General features: G+C 35.2%; 1 protein-coding gene across 3 annotated transcripts in view; it reads right to left on the bottom strand.

Moving 5' to 3' along the window:
• Window positions 1-21,735, bottom strand: part of GPCPD1 (glycerophosphocholine phosphodiesterase 1) — a 53,208-nt gene that overhangs the window by 27,112 nt on the left and 4,361 nt on the right. For 2 of the 3 annotated variants that reach the window (XM_066237189.1, XM_066237191.1), the window contains exons 2-7: window positions 20,779-20,855; window positions 17,401-17,497; window positions 13,015-13,099; window positions 6,266-6,341; window positions 4,319-4,360; window positions 1,911-2,034 (exon numbers count right to left, since the gene is read on the bottom strand). In XM_066237189.1, coding sequence (XP_066093286.1) covers window positions 1,911-2,034; window positions 4,319-4,360; window positions 6,266-6,341; window positions 13,015-13,099; window positions 17,401-17,497; window positions 20,779-20,827 — 473 coding nt within the window. In that variant the 5' untranslated portion in view covers window positions 20,828-20,855. The remainder of the gene's footprint in view (window positions 1-1,910; window positions 2,035-4,318; window positions 4,361-6,265; window positions 6,342-13,014; window positions 13,100-17,400; window positions 17,498-20,778; window positions 20,856-21,735) is intronic. The other variant, XM_066237190.1, reaches the window with a different exon arrangement.

Raw genomic sequence — 21,735 nt, 5'->3', positions numbered from 1 at the left:
CTTAGGCAATCCTGATTCACCTGACCCAGTATCTCCAGCACCTTCTGCAGGTTCTCCTGCCTCTCCAGCTTCCTCCTCCCAATAGGTCACTCTCTCCCACCTTGCAATGCCCCTTCTAATGTGCAAGCCAACCACAGGAATAAAGGTAAGGGGTTTTTTTTCCTACACTCATTTTTTGTCATTTTCTTTGTTACTACAGTACAGTATATTTATGTCCTTTCCCCTTTTCTGTGACTTAGTTGTGTCAGGGGTCTCAAACTCGCGGCCCGCAGACTAATCCACGACTAATGATTTTACAACTGTGTTAGGATAGGTAAGTGACTTAGGCTAAGGTGTGTTTCGACTTACACCAAAATTCAGGTTATGTCACTGTCATAAAACAGAACTGTGTTGTAACCCAATGACCCCCTGTATATGAAGAAAGACCACAGATGGACAACAATGAACAGACAAGAAAGGCACGGGATAAAAAGGCTATTCTGTCAACGGCAATGTGCACCTACCAAAAAAGAAAAAAAGAAGAAAATTCACATTCAAAGAGATCTATGAAAGAATTTATTTGTTAAAAGTTTCCTTCAAACAGCTATATAAATGTTATAGTCTATCATTAAGAGATACTGCTTTCCACTTACTGCTGGAGTCAACTGAAAGGAAAACTTGTGTTTAAAATTTGATGGTAATAAGATGAAAGAGCATGTTTAGTGTTTTATTTCAAATGGATAAGCTGTTACAAAATTTGGAAGTCCTTATCTCCTTTTAGATAAATTTATTTCCTACCCCAGGAAGGTTTAATAATCTATCACTAATAAAAATTTAGGGAAAGGAAAAGAAGACCAGTTTCTAGCTACGCATGATTATTTCAATAGCAATCAGTTACTAAGTTGTAGAGGCCAACTAAGTATGGTTATACAAAAATATTCCAACTTAAGCCTAAACAATACTATAATATATACAAACACTCAGTAATTTCTATAAACAAGAACAGGATAAGACTCAGTTATATATTTGCATACCAATCAGAACCCCAACCATTACTTTCTGTTACTTTCTTAATTACAGTCAAGGGAAAAATCCTAATTAGCCCAACCAACCAAGGCTTTATCTCCTACTGCTATTTTTATTTCAAGTCTTACACTAATGAGACACTTTATAGCTGTTACAGAGTTTATTTGCTTCTTTTAACATTTAGATAAAATATTCAATTATATATGACTAACTGGTCAGAGAATCTTTGCAGTCAAATGGATCTTGCAGATCAACCATGTGGTCCAATTACCTCGGTTTCTCTGAAGCCAAGCAGAGGCCTAGAAATGCACAGAGACAAGGTACACCCAAAATCCTTTACTCACTTTCAGAACAGCCAATGCAAATAACTATGAAGTGTTACATCCCCTCTCCCTTACACATTTTATGACTGGGATAAGTAGTATATTACTTAAGCAGTTATGGTAAAATAGTTATGGATTTTTGAACTGCAGTATCATTATGAACTGCATCCAAGTGACAGAGCTGCTTGGGCACTGAGAAGCCAGCTCACTCATAGGTATATACCGTATGATGGCATTACAGAAAAATAAAATTACTATTTAGCTATTCACACAAAGCCTCGCATCTACTTCTTAAATTAATATAGGATTAAAAAGAAACTAAGATGGAGCTGCTATAATAACTGCTACCTTTCCTCATGGAAAGGTTTTCATTTTTAAACTACAAAAAAGTTTAGGACACTGAAGGGTATTTCCAACAATCATTTTCTGTTTATGCCATTCTGCCCTCATGTAGCACAAAACCATTCTCTTTTATCAATTTTAATACAAGCAATTTATTGCTACACTAAGAAATTTTAAATGGTATAATAAACTACACAGATATATAAGCTTGGCCTAAATAACAAATACGTGTGGTCATACCTAAATCTAGATTTTTTTAAGTTCTTCTTGGTTATTGAGACAGGAGGCTTTTCAGAATAATGCAAACGTAATCTTATTTCAGTCTGACATGTCAGCCAACCTGCATCCAAAGTCTCAACACCATCTGGCAAGTAAATAGGGAAGAACAGTAATTATTATACATATTTTATAAACAATCCAGTAAGTACAATATATGCTAACAATTCTAGTTCACATTCAGATTTTAATACACTCCAATTATATGTCACTGGTATTTCTTTCCAAGACAAATACATAGGTAGTCTTAAATTTGTCATTGAAAAATAACTTTTATATGAAGGAGGAAAAATTAAATGAATGCTCACAATAACCATAGCTTAACAATTTAAGTAAATAAGAATTTTCTTACTAAATTCATTATCAAAGTAACATAAATCCATTTCAGAAAGAATACACATTCCAACATGGCTTCTAACCTATAGTTGTTTCATTGTAGATTACTGTTAAACTTCCAAAGCTTCACATGAAATATTTATTCAGCTGAAACTATTGAATAGTTATAACACTAGTGCTGAGGAATGAGATATGAGACTGTAAGAATAAAGTTGTGAGTCAGTTCTATCTTCTCACATTTACATCTTCTGCCATAAATTGCACAACTGTGATAACATTGTATTATTACTATTTAACTTGAAGTCTCCTACTAACATAGGTAATACATTTCCCATAATACTACAGAGCTATTGATTGTTTAGGACCTAACTTTCTAAATAGGACTTAAACAAACAAACAAAAAATCAAGAAACATTTCTCCTTAGAAATATAATTTAAAAATGCTTAATAATTAGCAAATTATAAAAATAATGAGACACCACTATCATCTCTTTTCAGAAATGGACAAAGTTAGAGAAATGGCTTTCCATCCTAAAAGTTAACTAAAGCTGAATTTAGAACAGGGGTCGAGAACCTTTTTGGCTGAGAGAGCCATGAATGCCACATATGTTAAAATGTAATTCCGTGGGAGCCATACAATGACCGTGTATGTTACGCATTATCCAATAAAAATTTGGTGTTGTCCCAGAGGACAGCTGTGATTGGCTCCAGCCACCAGCAACCATGAACATGAGCAGTAGGAAATGAATGGATTGTAATACATGAGAATGTTTTATATTTTAACATTATTATTATTTTTATTAAAGATTTGTCTGCGAGCCAGCTGCAGCCATCAAGCCACATCTGGCTTGTGAGCCATAGGTTCCCGACCCGATTTAGAACAACAATTTCCATGCATTTATAACCATACATAGTAATTAACATATAATAGAGGCATACAATGTCAAGCATTACAGTGGAAGAAATGAGAAAACTATTCCTCCATAAAGAAAGCTCTCCAAAACATGTAGCATAAATATCATCTTTTGTAAATAAAAGAGGTTAAGACTGTAAAACACTAAACATTAAAGCTATTCAAGTATTTTAGATTATCTTATGGTGTAATACAAATAACCCCCAATAAAATCCAAATTCCTATCTAAACATTGCCAAAGCATGTACATTTACTAAAGTGTATTAACATATGTCCCTAGTAAAACCACAGCCCAAACATTCAGACCTGTCCCTTCCTGTTCTGGACAGGAAAGCAAACTGGTTATCAGCAATTTATCTCTGGTTCGGTCAGCACAAGCACACATTCTGCCCACCCCTCTGCACTGTCCGACTCCTACAGTAAAGTATTCAAAGTGAAAATGCAGTTTAGCACAACGCTGATAACGCTGACAACTGTAAGTACTCGAGTCATTGAAAACTTGAATTCTCAAAATAAAGTGTTCACTGAAGCAGAAGTGTTATACAAATGTGTAACATTTTCAACATATTCAGAGGTAGAAGGATTTTCTAATATAGTGTAAGTAAATGTTACCAACTGAGCCAGAATTACTAAAACATTCTGCTTAATCTGAATTTTACTTTAAGTATACACATAAACATACACAATAAGCAAATTTACCTTAATAGTCACATTTCACACCTTAAATTTTCAGACACAATACTGTTAAAATATGATTTTATCACATATCTAAAATTACCTGTCAAAAACCAAAAGGTTGAAATTTTAATACATAAGAATTACACTGGGTGGGGCAAAGTAGATTCACACTTGTTCATATGGAAATAATACAATAATTAATAAGTAATAAAACAAGAATAAACTCTGTTTTGCGTACTCACAACTGTAAACCTACTTTTGCTTTACCCTGTATTGGAAACTATTATTTAAGGGAATGTTATTTGTTTCTTACATTTAGCCTCTATTTTTAGTATCACACTGTCTTACTTCCCTATTCTAGTTTCCTATGCTATCTGTTTCTAATGAATGTTATGTAACAGTTCAACCATATCATTAAAAATTTTTAAAAGTTGGTCTTACTTACTGTGGATTCCAAATTGTCCGTCGTCAATAATAATTTCATTTTCTAGAATTGAAGGAAAATAGAAAACCTAGTTAAAATTCATAATATATAAAGAATAAACAATTGATTTCCCACCTTAAGTGTTTCTTTAAAATATGAAATCTAAAATTTAAAAGCAGCCCAAAATGAATAAGCATAATTATTGTAGCCCTCAATAAAGAATTCCCTTTTAAGAAGGCTATCAAACACTAACAGTTCTTACCTATTTTGTAATTATTCATGACATTAGAAGGAAGAGAAAGAAAACTCCTCAGACAGGTGCTCTAGAGGCAACTGGGACAAACTTCTACACCCACCAATGTGTGAGACTGACAGGTTGCTAGACAACAATATCTCCCGGTTCATTTTTCAAACCAAAGGTCTTGGCACAATTAAAATGCTTATTCTTATGTAGTATATATTCTGAACTTATCTAAAATGCAATTCTCCTCAAATCTCAACTATTCTCCATTGCCAGCTAAAAGCTTTAAAAACAACGTAAACTTACCTGTATACTCAGAGCTGTGAGGAACTACCAAAAGAGTAAGTTCTAGCACATGCCCTTCTAACAGAAAGTTCAACTGAATGAGTTAGGCTGTTAAGCCCTACCTGCTAACTAACATACTAATTCTCTGCTCTTTCCCTTCCCAGTTTACTTTAAACATAAGTCTGAAATATTTGTCAAAATAAGTGTGATAGTTCCCAAATGAAGATTCTGATAGTTTTCACGCAGCTCTTAAATCTAGAACTTCTATTTTTCCAAAAGTATAAATTTCTTTTTAAAAGATCAGAAACAAAATGATCCCACTTCTCACAATAAAATATACTTAACTGCAAGATACTTTAAAATGCAAATTATTTTTAAATATTCAATACCTAATAATTTCCAACCTCAGTACAGAACTATTATAATTCTGAAGATGCTATCAGAAAACTTCTTAATACACTATCAAAAATATAACACATAAAAAGAAAATCCAATAAAGAGGATGGAATGAGATATGTTTAAATAAGATGCGTCCATACTACAGGATAAAGCAGAATCTCTCACTACTTTCTAAACTGGTAACTAGAAAGCCATTAATTACCTTTACATTCTAATTTTCACTAGAAACTGAAAGGTGCATTTCTCAGCATTGAGTCAATTTACAGATGAATTCAAGTGGATAATTCAATGTGTGTGAAATGAAATTCAAATTCTAATCTTAGCATGGAAAAGAAATTGAAAATATTTGTATGAAGAGAAATGCCAGTTTTAGACATAAGAAAACTGAGTAACTTTTTAAAAAAAACTATCTGAATATCAATTTTAATATAGCCAGCAAGGTATTTAACTAAATTAGGAGAAAAATGTCTGCTACAACCAAGAAATTTGAATTTATTCATACAAGTTTATTCAAGTATTTACTAGTTTAAAAAAACACACAGAACAAATCTTCTGATCACAAAAATTAGGGGATATTTCAAAGTGTATATGAAGCAATAAAATATCCCCTAATTTTTGTGAGCAGTAGAGAATAACTTGTTCTATTCTTACTATTGAAAGTTAAAAATTTAAGAATCTTTGTTTTGAATTAATTCTTTCCTCAAATGTTTTCTAAGCTCTCTGAGCAAGTAATCAAATAAAGCCATGGATGCTCAGCAAAGGAGAATGTTACTTTATAAATTACTTTGTAATTACTCCAAATGAAAATATTCTATAATAAATTAATTTAACCCAAGAAAATAAAAATAACTAGGCAAGCATTTCTAATAAAGTTTATAAAGAAAGGCAAGTAAGAATTATTTAGTTTTGAAAGATTCATGATATGCTAAGTGAAAGGTGACCTTAAACTTTAAAATAAAAATGTATTAAATCCCACTAAGCCATGTGCAGCATATTAGTAACTTTATGCATATGCCTCAAACAGATGCAGTTAATGCCCATACCTAAAGGGGTTATTGATCGTGGTTGTAGATGAGTCTCCCACTTGTGAACTATGACTTGACATGGACCACCGATAGTCTGCAATTTAAAAGTTAAATGTCTGCAATAATTTCTTTTATCTTATTTTCTACTCATGACTCCATTAGATGTTTGTGGCCTAAGTTTATACTAAACATGAAACCAAGAGATTCATCTTGTTAATTATCAATACTATATGCCCCCAATCAGGAATGTACCAGGTCACAAATCATGGTGAGTGCTGGAAGAAAATGAGGATGAGACAGTAAACAAAGAAAAATGAACTGGCACATAAATCCGTCTTAAACCCATTCTTAAATTTACCTACAATATTCAACTTTTTTCCAAGAAATTTTAATCTTTAACTGGTACTCTGTCCTAAGTTAAAGTTAACTGCAAATACACTTTATGTATGGTATGTCAGCAGTCAATGGGGTGTTACTGGATAAAGTATTTCATCTTAAGTAACTCATGAAGTGTTTGAAAAAAGCTGAAACTCTATGATCATAGGAATAGGAGGAACAAGTACTTCAAGATCAATTATCGCATGTTAATCTAGAAACTTGAGGGCATAATAAAGCTCTTTACTATATACATTTAAGAATAGTAAGATAATAGGAAGAACATGAGATTTCTCACATCACAATAATCAGTGTTTCTAAGGACACAGGAAACCGTAAAGAAAGGACACACTCATGGGTAAATATGAAGAACAAGTTTGATGAAAGGAGAACTAACATCCAGTTTTACTCTTAGTGCTTTGAGTTTATAAATTCATACAGTGTGGTAACTCCTGATATTGTATCCTGTTATCAAGTTTTCTTACTAAAAAAGAAAATCAAGCTTTCTGTGTTGTCGGTAACATCTACACCAGTGGTAGTCAACCTAGTCCCTATGCCCACTAGTGGGTGTTCCAGCTTCATGGTGGGCGGTAGCAGAGCAACCAAAGTATAAATAAAAAGATAGATTTAACTATAGTAAGTTGTCTTATAAAGATTTATTCTGCCAAACTTAGCAAAAATCCGACATAAAGTACTTGGTAAGTAATTATTATTATACGCTTTAACTTGCTGTAACTCTGCTTTATAAATTTTATAAAGTAAAGTTACTTCCCTACTTTATAAATCACCATTACTGTGGAACCGGTAGACGGTTAGAAAATTTTACTACTAACAGAGATACAAAAATGGGCAGTAGGTATAAAAAGGTTGACTACCCCTGATCTACACCAATTTAAAAACAAGAATGAACCTATCAACAACGGTTCCCAGCATAAACCTAAGAGACTGAAATATTAAGTTCTTCTTAATTTTCCCTTAATTATTTAAAAAAATCACTAATTAAACTTACATGCCAAAATAGAACCCTTAAATACATATTTTAAAGGCAAAATTTTAACTGTAACTTTATAAGTTACTTTATTATTTTTTGCTCTTTACATGTATTTTGAAGAAATGTAGTAAAATACAGGGAAGCAAAAAAAACAAAAACAAGTCACCCATTTGCACACCACTTAGGGTTAATCACTACAAACGTTTTCATTCATAATCCTCAAGGCCTTTTCTGAGCATATGCTAAATATACTTTTAAAAAGCCTTAAATATATAAGCTTTTCTCTATTGTTATCTTTATATAGCATTAAATACTCTCTTCTAAGGGTGGTGAACATACAATGCAATATACAGATGATGTATTATAGATTGCACCACTGAAACTCTATGTAATTTTATTAACCAATGTCACCCCAAAAATTCAATAAAATAGAAAAGTTAAACAAAGCTTTCCTGCAACTACATAAGGAGACTTCCATTCCAGAATATACCTTATATAAATAAGTAAATATTGTCCTAGAACATGTTACAGGATTTCAATATTGATTAAATTTAATGAATGTACAAATGATAACAAATAAGTAGGTAATAAATCAGGCACAGTATTAAGTAGTTAAACACGAGATAATTCTGCCACTTAAAATAATCATAGGTTAAAATCTTTTTTAAAACTTGTGAGCTTTTGAAATTTGAAAACTAAAACAGCACTAGATAATCATTAAGTCACTTATCCTGGGATAATAAAGAAAATGCTCATTTTCTCTAGACAAATACCTCCTTATTAAAAGGGTTTGCTTAAAAACTGGTAGACTGGGTAGATGTTATCAAAAATGTAAATGTGAAACTGCTTATTTTAAAATGTAAATTTAATTTTCATTACAACTAAAAGAAGGAGATGCGTTTAAATCCTTCATCTCCTAGATATTTTTTACTACAACTTTTCCCGTTACATTTTTCTGAATTTTTTTTAAATATCAAACTTTCTAATCCTTGAGAGATATGGTGTATGCAATAGAAATAGGAATGTTTCTTAGCAAAAATAAGCAGCCAGAAAAAAAAGAACCTATTGTCCTCCTCAACTTCACCCATGTCCCCCACCATCCCAAACAAAAAAGAACATTCTCCCCACTACAAAGATGAAATGGATCTATATTCTCATTGAAGTTACTAATCAAAGGTGACTTGAAAGGGTGCCATGAATATATTAACGATCAACAAGGATAAAAAGTAGACAGAGGAAAAAACAGTTTACCATGTGCTGATTATAGTATCTATACTTAATCATATAATAGCCTTGCAAATTAAATATTTGATAGGAAATGTATTTTAGTGGTAATTTTAACTCCACTCTCATACATTTTAGTTACAAACCCACTATTCACAGCATAAAACAATTTGGGATAGAACAGAATGGAGTATTTGAGTAGCAGTCCAAAGAGCTTATTCAACAGATGACTTACAATTGTGTCTACTAGCTTTCACACTATAAATTCATGCTGTTTGGTACAAAGTGTTAAAATAATGGGGGAAAAGGAACCAAGTTTTAACATACGGTGAATTCCCAAAATTTTTATGACAACTTTATTGAAACTTTAGAAGGTAATCTTAAATTTTAACTAACTGAAGTTCATTTAAAAAAATTTTTTTTAAGCCTGACCAGGTGGTAGCGCGTGAATAGAGCGTCAGACTGGGATGTGGAGGACCCAGGTTCAAGACCCCGAGGTCACCAGCTTGAGCGCGGGCTCATCTGGTTTGAGCAAAGCTCACCAGCTTGGACCCAAGGTCACTGGCTCGAACAAGGAGTTACTCGGTTTGCTGAAGGCCCACAGTCAAGGCACATATGAGAAAGCAATCAATGAACAACTAAGGTGTCCCAACGAAAAATTGATAATTGATGCTTCTCATCTCTCTCCATTCATGTCTGTCTGTCCCTATCTATCCCTCTCTCTGACTCTCTCTGTCCCTGTAAAAAAAAAAAATTTTAAGAGCATTGATATTAAAAATCTTGGTAATGACTCCAAAACATGCAATCCTTTTCAAAGCTCTATTCCATTAAAACAATCTTCTACATCTTAGTAAAAAAAAGAATGGTTCCATTCTGTAAGAGGCTGCCACAATTGTAAACATTTTGGAGTCAAGTAGAAGGTGGGTCTTTGGAGAAAAAAAGGAATAGCATCAATATCAGTCCAAGACAGTTAGCAGTACTGGTAGAATTATTTCATAATTTAGCAAATATTAAATCAGATGATTGCTGGAATATTCTCAAACATGCATACCAATAAAAAAAATTTTTAAATCTATGTTTATATACACAGTCTTAATGCTTTCTTTAACAGTTACTGACATCACTCAGCTACATCGAGTACTGTGAGAAATAAACAGTTATTATTCAACATGTAGACTGGAGTTTTTGCTTTGTTTAAACCACCAAGCAAAATTATTGCTTTTCAATATCATGAAAAATGTAAATATGAACTTTAAAAATTTTACTTATTATTTTCTTCCACAATTTTAGAAAAAATATGCATGTGAAAGGGTCTCTGAAAAATTTTTTTCTATGCTGTCAAAGGCCAGACCATAGTTATCTAAAAATCACTATTTTTAATAAGACCATTAAGAAAAATGGTTGCCAAGGAATGAGTAAAACAAAGAAAGCTAGGTGGACAGAGATTTATGAGATGGCTCAAATGCAAAGTCAACAGCTATGGGAATGTAGTATTTAGAAGAATTTTATTATATTAAGAAACCTCTGTACAGAATGACACCCTTGGGCTATTCTAAAAATAAACCATTATCTGCTTATCACAGATGGCTGATTCTTTTGTTAAAAGATTTAAATGGAAATCAAGGGAGATTAAGAATAAAGTAAAAGTTTGTAATGAATCTAATTATCAGTGAATGTTAACATCTATAAAAATTAGAAACAGATACATTACTGAAAAATAAAGAGCTACTTACACCAAGATGAAGAAAATATTTCAAAGACAACATAATTAAAAATTGGCTAACATTTCAGTATGATGTAGCTACCCTAATTCTAGCCATAATTACAGAGGAGTGGACATGGATTAAACAAATGTTTAAATTGCATATTAACTCAAAAACTACTTTGGTGAATGTGAAATTAATGGACTATCTATAGGCTCACACCAATGTTTTCATTCCAGGAATATAGACTACCTCTGTTTTCTATGTTTATATAAATTCATATTTTGATTTATCACCGGTAAAATTATTTTAATATTCAACATATTAGCACCTTATTCTAATTCTACAAAGTGTAAGAGAATATGTAGCTATGAAAAATTAAGAGAAAAAGTACATCAAGACTTGACTTCTAACCTAAAAGAAATATGCCAGAAAGAGCAAAATATAAAAGAGAATATGAATGGTAATATTTTACATTACTTACAGTAAATTATTAGCAATGGAACGGACCTATGAAATTTATAGTTCAAACTTTTCATTTTAAAGAGGAGGAAGCTGAAGTCTGAAGGTCAGTGACGAGACCACAAGACTTTTAGCTTAGGCTCTACAACTACTTGGGTAGACTACCTCCTAAAACTTTGACCCAGTAAAATTCATCTTATTACCTATTTCAGCTTTTCACTGTTTTCATAATTACTTTGCTTCTCTATTATTCTTTATATTCATAAAATATATATTCCAACAATTTATATCATTTCATGATTTAAGATTCCTTGTATATTAGTTCTATCATTTGACAATGCACAATTAAGACAAAGTTTCATAACCATTTCTATTAAAAATTAAGTTTCATTTAAAAAGCGCCACCAACTTACAAAAAAAAAGTGTCACTTTAAGCTGGCATATGAAGAAAAGAACACTTCCAGCCATATGCTTGGGATTTTATGTAGCTATTTACTCTATTCCATGAAAAACATACTTACCATAGCAGCCCCTGCATCACACGGTACATGTGTACACGATACAGAGCACCTACTTAAAGAAACACACTCACCAACACATACTGTAAACTTTTGCAAGTATTACAAGGGGGAAAAACTTGTTTCTTACTGTAAGCAGACTTCTTGCCAATTTTTTCAAAATGGCCTTTTGTACTGATTTGCTGCTTTTGGTTACATTTTTAATTAAGAGGGGAAATACTATAGGTTGGCTTAATTTAACCTGTTGACAATAGTCTTACTTTAGAAAACTGTGCCCAAAGGACTCATTATAATTTTTCTTGTCCAAACATCCCTTTAAGTAAAATATAGTTGATTTCACATATTACAAATTTCACATATCAGGATCCATAAGTAAGCTTTCAACGCCATGAATGCTACATACAACCTATGTATTCATGCACAATTGTTCAATTTACACTGAAGAACTATGTCATGATGCATACCCCTTACACTAAAGAAATGGTCTTTTCTTAAGTCATAAAGTGAGACTCTTGTCAAGATAAGCCAACACAATTATCAACCATAATGTAATTTAAGTTTAATTACTGAGTATTTACAATATATTCTCAGAATAAGAAACGTAATAGGTGCAAAAGACAGCTGAAGTGGGTTTGTCAGTTTTTTCTGTTTTATAATGGTGGCTAAGAAAATAACTAACAGTGGCTGCTTGCATTTTTCATGTGTAACAAGTATTCATGACCCAAACGGGAAAGAAAATTTTTAAAAAGTTCTATCCATGCTTTGCTTCTTAGTGTCCTGCCTAAGCCCTTGTTCACATGCAGCCCAACTGTGTTCCAAGATAAAACTCTGAAGGAAAAGAATCCTTTCAGCAAGTAAGTATCTTTAAAATAAGAGGAAAAGAATCAACTTTTTTCTTCTATGAAAACAATCCCAAAGTAATAAAGCACTGTGAGCAAGCAGATTAGATTTAACAGATACTCCAAAGGCCTTCAGGAAAGATCCTGGTCTAGCAACACCACTGTTGAGAAAATCTAAAAGAAACGACTTCAGTTTTGACAGAAGTTTAACAATGCAGCCGCTGAAAGATGGCTGCTATAAAAATTTTTTTTTAAAATAATTACTCACTGAAAGCTGGTTACATACTCCTCTAAATGTACTTATACAACATAAGGATTAAAAAACAAAAAGAAAAACCCTTGCAACTGGTTACTAGTACTTTACAAAAGTTCCAGAAAATGCATACCTACCTATCAAGGACATTTATTTACCATTAAAACCTATTTCATGAGAATATTGCAACATACTTACTATTAGTCTTTTAAAAATTTCATTCTACCTCTGAAGTGGTTACTTCCTTGCCTTTTGGTACTAAAATGTTATTAATCTAAAGTTCTAGTTTCCTTATTTGATCAAAACAAACTCATTTTACTTTTAATGTATCCAAACAAATTGGTTACTTTTGAAAGAAATCAGTCTGCTAAAGAAACTGGAAACTAGATGAAGAAAACATACCTTTGGTTCTAAGAAGCACCCTTTGAAGTAGCGATACTGAAGTGATACTCCTCTACTGAGTACAACAGTTGCTTTCCATAACATGCTGTGAGGGGAAAAAAATTAAAGCAGCAGCATCAATATCAAACTAAAATGCAAAGAGACATCATAATTCATAAAACCCCTCAAATAAGGTCTGTAACCCATACCACTTATCTGTTCCTACACAAAATTTTATTCTCAGTCTAATCTGTACCAGGTCCTGGGAACATACAGATGAATAAGGTAGAAAGAGCCCATCTTCCAGGAGATTGCTTCCTTGTGTGGGTAGAGAAACCAACAGCTGACCACCATACATAGTAAGGGCTATCTAACCTTTCTGATGTGACAGGAAGTTTTGGAGGAGGCTTTTGGATGGGAGATCTCAATGAAGAAGAACTGTCTGAGCTCAGACGAAATGGTAAATAATGGAAGGAACCAGCCATACCAAGAGCCAGAAGTATTCCCAGCAGAAAACGCAAGTTGTACAGAGATGGGAGCAAGAGTCAGACTTTCTACTTAGCTAAAGATGTTGCATGGCTGCTAAGAGGCTCTAGGGCAAAGCCAGTAAATCACTCCTGTTCCCAAGTGTCCCTTGTTCTAACTGTCCTGCCTAGCCTTGGGCTATTTCCTTAGCCAAGCAATCAGTATCTGTATCTCATTTGTCTCAACCCAATGTCTTCCTCTGACCTATACTATTCTAAAACTTTGACTCAAAGTAAAAAATGCACTACAATTCATGATTAGAACTGATTTTTAGCTTCAAATCATAGACTAGCATTATCCAAAGTGTGGTCCCAGGACCATCAGTACCACCTGGGAGGAGCTGGTTAGAAATGCAAATTCTCAGGCCACACCTAGACCTAAACCTAATTAAAAACTCTGAGGGTGGGGTCCAACAATCTGTAATTTAGCAGGTGACTCTGATGACAAACACTTAAGTTTGAGAGCCACTGTTACAGACCAGGACCCAAACATTAATTCTTCATGAACAGTTCAGTGAATAAATGGCAGCTCCAAATGTTCTTCCACAACACCAGATGGCTTGCACTGCTCCCCACCTGGCTCTGCCAGGCTTTAGGGCATTATCTTATCCTCACTCTGACTTAACTGTGTGGTTCCTAAGAAATAACCACAACCAGCTGTCAGCCAGGGTCCTACCTTCAGCAATCAGAATAACATGGTAGTAACAGAATACATATACCCTGGAAGACTCTGATTTCATAGGTCTGGGTGGAGCCTGATCAGGAGGCGTTTCATAAAACTCCACAGGGCACTGGATATGTATCATCGGTTGAGAATCACTACTATAATACAAGGATAGCAAATGCTTGGCATTTGTGCCCGTATGATGTTTCCATGATAGGCCTCAGAATCATTTTCAACACAGGACTCTAGGCAAACTCTACCAACTATAAGGTGAAATGTATTTCCCATCATTGCTACCAAAAAACAAACATACAACAAATTCCCAGTACTATTTCATTTATAAAATAGTAAGCTAGAGTATGAAATGAGCACCAGATGTGTACATTAGAATTAGTGGAAAGCTTTGGAAAATGTACTGGGGTCCCTCTCTAATGCACTATTTCTCAACCTCCAGGAGTAAACTCTAGGGATGTATATTTAAAAACCCCTAAAAGCGATTCTAATGTGCACTCTTGGTTAAGAACAACGAAATGAAGAGAAGAGATGGAAAGAGCAAGCAAAGAGTCTTTCTATTCCAGTTCTCTACGCACATGTACCAAAGTTAAAGATGAGCCAGAACTGCTCAGTAATGTCAAGAATGAACAGAACCTGATGAAACTCAAGATAATCCAGGAAGGAAGATCAGTGAGGTTTAGAGCTCCTGGCAGATTTTGAATTGTCCTCATGTCCTTCCCCAAAATCCACAAGCAGAGCAAGTAAAATCACAAGTGACCTACATTTTCTGCATTATTAGTAAACAATACCAAGACCTTCAAATTAACTGTTAGTAGAAAAAAAAAATACAACAGAGCTCTTGTTACCACAAAGGCTTGTGGGGATGGAGAGGCTTACGAGACTTTGTGAAGAATGGGTACAGAGGACTTAGATGCAGACCGAAATCCCAAAGAAACTCAACCCTAAAACATAAAGCTGGTGTCCAAAGGTGACACATGCTTGCCTTTTGTATCAGCTTGTGTCATCTTCTTGTATCATCTACTTCCTTCCTGCTTGTGAAGCACTGTTGATCTGCCATATATGAATCCATTACATTTCAGTGTACGTCACAATGTGAAAATGGCAGCTCGTTACCTCATTCTGTCCACATGGTTTTGACGAGGCTGGACAAAATGTTACTTAAGACAGGTGACAGGGCAGCCCAAAAGTTCAGAGCAGAGAAGTGTTTTGGGAACAAGTTTAGAAAGATATGGGGTTTCACTTCACAGGAGTGGCTGATTCGAACATGGAGGAAAAAATAGCCACTTGAAAGGAATAAACATTTCATTACTCTGTGATTCTAATATGATCTGTCAATAGAACTTGACTTAGGTCCTGGCCGGTTTGCTCAGTGGTAGAGCGTCGGCCTGGCGTATAGAAGTCCCGGGTTCAATTCCCGGCCAGGGCACACAGGAGAAGCGCCCATCTGCTTCTCCACCCCTCCCCCTCTCCTTCCTCTCTGTCTCTCTCTTCCCCTCCCGCAGCCAAGGCTCCACTGGAGCAAAGATGGCCCGGGCGCTGGGGATGGCTCCTTGGCCTCTGCCCCAGGCGCTAGAGTGGCTCTGGTCGCGACAGAGCATCAGCCCCTGGTGGGTGTGCCGGGTGGATCCCAGTCGGGCGCATGCGGGAGTCTGTCTGACTGTCTCTCCCGGTTTCTAGCTTCAGAAAAATACAAAAAAAAAAAAAAAAAAAATAGAACTTGACTTGTGGCTGAGAAAATTGCCACACTAATAACAAATAGCAAAAAGGGTGGTTTTTTTTTTAGCTTCCATTATGGTATTATTTTCATTTCCTTGTTATTTTCTTTTGCTTTGTCATCGGTGCTTCTCAAATTATGTGCTTTGAAGGCCCAGTTTTTGTTTATTTGTTTTATCCAATCTGTCTTGCAACTGAATGTCTGGTCGACGTACCCAGTTCAACAAGATGAGTCCATGGTGACACGCATGGATGCCCTACATGTCAAACTGTGATAAACGTTTCTAAATCCTTGCTCTCAATGTTTTTGTATTTCTTACATCATGCACTGATTTAATAAATGGGTTTTGTCTAGCACTGGTCCATAGGCCACATTTTTAGTAGCATTGCTCCACATGAAAACAAATTTTGAGTTTCATTTGTTTCTTTTAAGAGACAGAGAGAGGGACAGACAGAAAGGGAGAGAGATGAGAAGCCTCAACTCGTCGTTGTGGCACTTTAGTTATTCACTGATTGCTGAACCAGCTGAGCCACTGACCCCTTGCTCAAGCCAGCAACCTTTGGGCTCAAGCCAGTGACCATGGGGTTATGTCTATGATTCCATGCTTAAGCCAGTGACCCCGACATTGGTGTTTTGAACCTGGGTCCTCAGCATCCCAGGTCGATACTCTATACACTGCACCACCACCTGGGCAGAATTTGAGTTTCATAACCAGCAAAGATGGCATTTCTTCTTAGGTGGATTACATGTATTTATATTCTATTTAGAATCTCCTCATCTTTCCTCACTACCCTTACACACACATACATCGTAACAACCTGTAAGACTTCTAAGTATCCCCAAGTGGAGAAGTACGCTGACATTTGCTGATTCTACCCTATCTGTGCAGATGAGGTAACCTAGGCCTAGTTATATGAGCTCTGCCCAAGATCCCAGTTAACTGCAAAACTGAATGAAACCAGCACCCAGACCTACCTTTCTCCAGCCCAATGCATCAGTACACCCAAGCTTAGTTTAATGTGGTTATTTCATGTGCACAGTGAACTCATTTTGTTATATTAGCTAAGATATCTAAATAAGTATGTGTCCATCCTGTTACTTTTAGTTAATACTATACAAACATCTGAAAAAATTATAAAGGCTAAAGCAAAAATTAGATCTTTTATCAAGAACATGTACTGAGAAACCAAAAGATCCTGCCTAAAAGGGTTCTTTAAAAAAAAAAAACAAAAACAATATAAGCCTATTATTTAGAAATGTGGTAGTAACTACCAGAAAAACCAACTAAAAATTGAAAATGGTTATTTGAAAAAATAAAAAGAAAAAGAAAATGGTTGTTTGAGAGGTACAGGAACTGTAGAACAGATGGACTTTTCCTAACAACAAACTCTTAAAGCTACTTCACACTTTATACCAAGCTATCTCAGAAGCCCCTAAATTAATAATCTGCATGTCACAATGATTCTGTAAGCTGACATTCCCATGCTTACCTTTCTCCTGTCTCATTCTCTGGAAGAAAAGCCACAGCATTTTGAGGATTCCAGTTTCCCAAGGCATCACAGCTTCCACATACTGCAAAAACTTCTCCTAAAGAAACACAAGTGACAACGGCATAAATAGAAAAGTTTCACATTTAATTTTAGAGAGCAAGAAAAGAGCAGCCAGCTGAATTAGTTCAACCAGATGCAAAGTCCCCTTAGTGGAGATTGAGGATCCTCACTGGAAACAAGGGTTTGGACCAAGGGTACCACACTAACACCTGTGTTATTACGCTGACCCACTTCTACAGAACAAAAGCCAGAGACAAAAAACGATGTAGAGGAATGTTGTTTTCTTCACTCATTCAAATACTTATTGAGCCAATAATAAGCACCAAGAAGACAAAGTAATCAAACCATTGTCTCTGCTCAAGGCAGCTTCCAATTTAAAGGGGAAAATCACTAAATGCATATAAGTATTCTAAAAAAATAAAATTGATATATTTCAGGAGCTCAAACAGTAGTTATTAACAAAGAGAAGATCAAGATAATTATCGGCCCTGGCCGGTTGGCTCAGTGGTAGAGCGTCAGCCTGGCGTGCAGGAGTCCCAGGTTCGATTCCCGGCCAGGGCACACAGCAGAAGCACCCATCTGCTTCTCCACCCCTCCCCCTCTCCTTCCTCTCTGTCTCTCTCTTCCCCTCCCGCAGCCGCAGCCGAGGCTCCATTGGAGCGGGGATGGCCCGGGTGCTGGGGATGGCTCTGTGGCCTCTGCCTCAGGCGCTAGAATGGCTCTGGATGCAGCAGAGTGACGCCCCAGAGGGGCAGAACATCGCCCCCTGGTGGGCATGCTGGGTGGATCCCGGTCGGGTGCATGCGGAAGTCTGTCTGACTGCCTCCCCGTTTCCAGCTTCGGAAAAATGAAAAAAAAAAAAATTATCAATGGGATAAGGGAAATGTAACAACAATAAAAATCCTCAAAAAACCCCACAAAACACTGAAATACGTAATACATCTTTAAAAAAATGACTATTGTTTCATCAGAACACTTCTCATCAGTAAGACAAACCAACATACTGCTATCATCTCTATTTGCTAAATTGCATATATTTAGCAAAAGCCTACACCTTCCTAGATATAAACATGCATAAGTCTTTCACTTTATATCAACATATTCTGAATTAATATAATTAAAATTCATAAAGAAAAAGATAATGAACTGAGCTCAAACGATAAAGTTCAAGACAAATTCCTTCACATTCTGAGAGTAGCCTGGTTTCAGCTTTAGGCACTACTCTGGTTAAGACTAGAATTACAGCTAGTTGGTTTAGCCCCCTGCATGAGCATTTTGTAAGCGTGGACTATAAAACTTAACTAAAACTGTACGTAGGAAAGTCATTTACAAGTTTTCAGAGTTCTAAATACATGTGTATAATGCACAGGGCAACTGTATATGAAGATTTTATGCCAAAATATTTCAAATACTTTAATTCTTTAAAGTAACCAGAGTTTTTACAATTAATTTAGGTTAGCATACCTTCTCTGATTTTTTTAAAGGATAAACACTGTTGCTAAACAAAAGGCACAAATATTCATTCCCAAGATTGTATATGTTGCTATGCATATCACAGCACATACTGTGGCTCCTAGCTAAAGTACAGAGTACCAGAAAATCACTGATTTGGCCCATTATACTTCCTTTAGAAAGGAGAGGCTCATTCAAAGTTTTTCACGGAGTCAGTTATATGTTGGCCCCACACAAAACAGCTGCTACTCTTTGCTCTGGAAAGAACATGGAGACCCCAAATAGAAAAAGTAAAACTTAGGCAATCTGTCAGTTCACTCTTTCCTCCTATAAGCGCTCCTATTTTTACCAGTTTCCCTCTTGCTACGTTTCTGTGTTTCTGCTGACTGCCTTTGAATATGACCTCTATGAGGGAAAGGGAACAATTTTTACTACATTAAACAGATCTCTTATTTTAATTAGCTTTCATTTATAAAAGATTTATAAAGACTGTAAAGGAATTTGCGAACAGCACCCCCACATATTCTTTTCACTGATCCCTCTGACCTCACCCCTCTCAACATTCAGCAGAGAACACTTCCTCCTCCCTGACAAGGAAATCAATGTGATGGGAGAGAGTTGGAGGAGATGGAGTTTTTCTTAACATCCCCTCCCTGTCCCTCTACGGCCTATCCTTCCCACCTACATATTCATCTGCATTCATATCCACCATTACCTTCCCTAGTCCTTGAGAATATGAGTCCCCTCTTGCCAAGCTGACCCTTCTATGGCTAACTGTGTGGTCTATTTGACATGGCCAGCTCCTTCTAGCTAACCTGCCTTTGTACAATTCCCTAAAAGGGGATGATATATATAGTTCTTCATTCAGTCTTCTCCCACAGAGAAGGCTGCACATGAGACAGGAGGTGAGCACCTGACCTCATCACCCAAGGGGGTTCACCTATCAGCTGATTAGCAACCTTCAATCTGTAGAATCTTGGAGATGTACCAAATTATGTTGGCTAAAAATTTGCACTTAAGACACACAACTCTGTCAACTGCAGGGACAGCTTCTAAAACAAAAATGCTAGACATATAGAGTAAATCAATCATTCACTCATTATTTGAACACATATGTACCCCTGCTATGAGGCAGGCATTGTGTAAGGTGTGGGAAATTCAGTATGAACAAAACAAAGTAACATTTTCATAGAATTTATAATCTATCCACAAACAAAATTACTCAAGTAATTCCATAAAAGTCTGTAAAATATGCTGAAGTCCTGGAACCTTGAATTTCACAGGGACCTTCACTTAGTTGGAAGTGGGAGACTGTGGTAAAGAGAGTTAAGGGGGCACACAGATCTAGGCAGAGGAAATAATTTGAGAAAGTCCAAATGGTTGTAGAGAAGGAATGCCAGATTTGAGGAACTGGCCAGTGTGGCCAGAGTATATCAAACAAGAAAGTATATAACTCAGGGATGATACTGTTTGACATTCTATCTTACATCAAAATTACTTCACACTGCTTAAGTAGACAGCAAAAAATTATAAAGCTAAAAATAAAAACTTACACATAGGGAAAAAAGGTATTTTAGTCAAATATTTTGCCAATGTCTTGCACTAGTAAAATTTCCCTCATTTTCATGCTACTTAAAAATCATAGCCCAATTATCTTTATCATGCACAAAAGTAAATAAAATCACAGCTTTCTTGGAAAATATGAGGTTTTTGTTTGTTTGTTTTTTCCTTGAGTTTTCTATGCTCCAAACACATTTGTGACATTGGGTAAGCCATAAAGATATTTTCACCTAAAAATTAGACCCATTCTAATAACAACTCCATATTTAAAATAAGCCAGATAAGAAAAATGCTCTTTTATAATACCTGGTAACAGACTTCCTCTTATTTCAAAGGTAACCTGAGAAGGTGTCATTCTGATGGATTTATGTTAGGATGCTGTGCTAGGAAGAAAAAGAGAAGATGTCATTTAGAGTATAGGAAAATATTAGCTTTAGATAGCTACACAAAAACCAAAATGAATGTTAATTGTGAGCAAAATATTTCAGAGACCTTATATGAAGAGACTGAATTACTTGGGAAGTACCTAGTGCATTTTAGAGCCTATAATTTTACAAACCTGTTTTGTAAGAAATGTATGGACCATAAAAACTGCAAAACAAGTGTGCCTCCCCCCAAATTTTTTTAAAGATGCAAGATTCTCTCTCTTGTCACATATTTTCTCTTCTGATAAGCAACTGTTCTGACCTCAACCTACCTTTCCTGACCAGGTCCATGTTATGATGAAAGAAAAAAAAAATCTTATGGATATAAAAAGACTTAGCTCAACATTGGCTGGATAGCTCAGTTGGTTTAGAGCACTGTCCTGCTATGCTAAGGTTGCAGGTTCGATTCCCGGTCAGGGCATTTATGAGAATCAACCAATGAAAGCATAAATAAGTGGAACGAATCAATGTTTCTCTCTCTCTCTTCCTCTCTCTCTCTCTCTTAAAATCAATCAATAAAAAATTTTAAATTCCAATCATGTTGTTATTCTAAATCATTTCTATTAACTTACTATTTTAAATTATTTGCATTTACTTCACACCTTATTTTATATTAAAAAAAAAAAACTCCTAAAGAAACTCTCATAGTTATACATTTTTTTAATTTCCCCTTTGTTCTTCCATGGCTCCCTGCAAACACATGCATTACTGAGCAATGGCCATTTAATGAACACTGTTAACCACACTTCTAAGTCAAGGTAGATAGATCTATAGTAGTGGTTCTCACTGGAAGCAGTTAAAAAAAAAATGAAATGAACAGATAGTTTATTATCAATTT

Source organism: Saccopteryx bilineata, chromosome 6 (assembly GCF_036850765.1).
Source record: "Saccopteryx bilineata isolate mSacBil1 chromosome 6, mSacBil1_pri_phased_curated, whole genome shotgun sequence".
NCBI classification, from domain to species: Eukaryota; Metazoa; Chordata; class Mammalia; order Chiroptera; family Emballonuridae; genus Saccopteryx; species Saccopteryx bilineata.
This window is presented reverse-complemented; position numbering and strand designations above follow the sequence as displayed.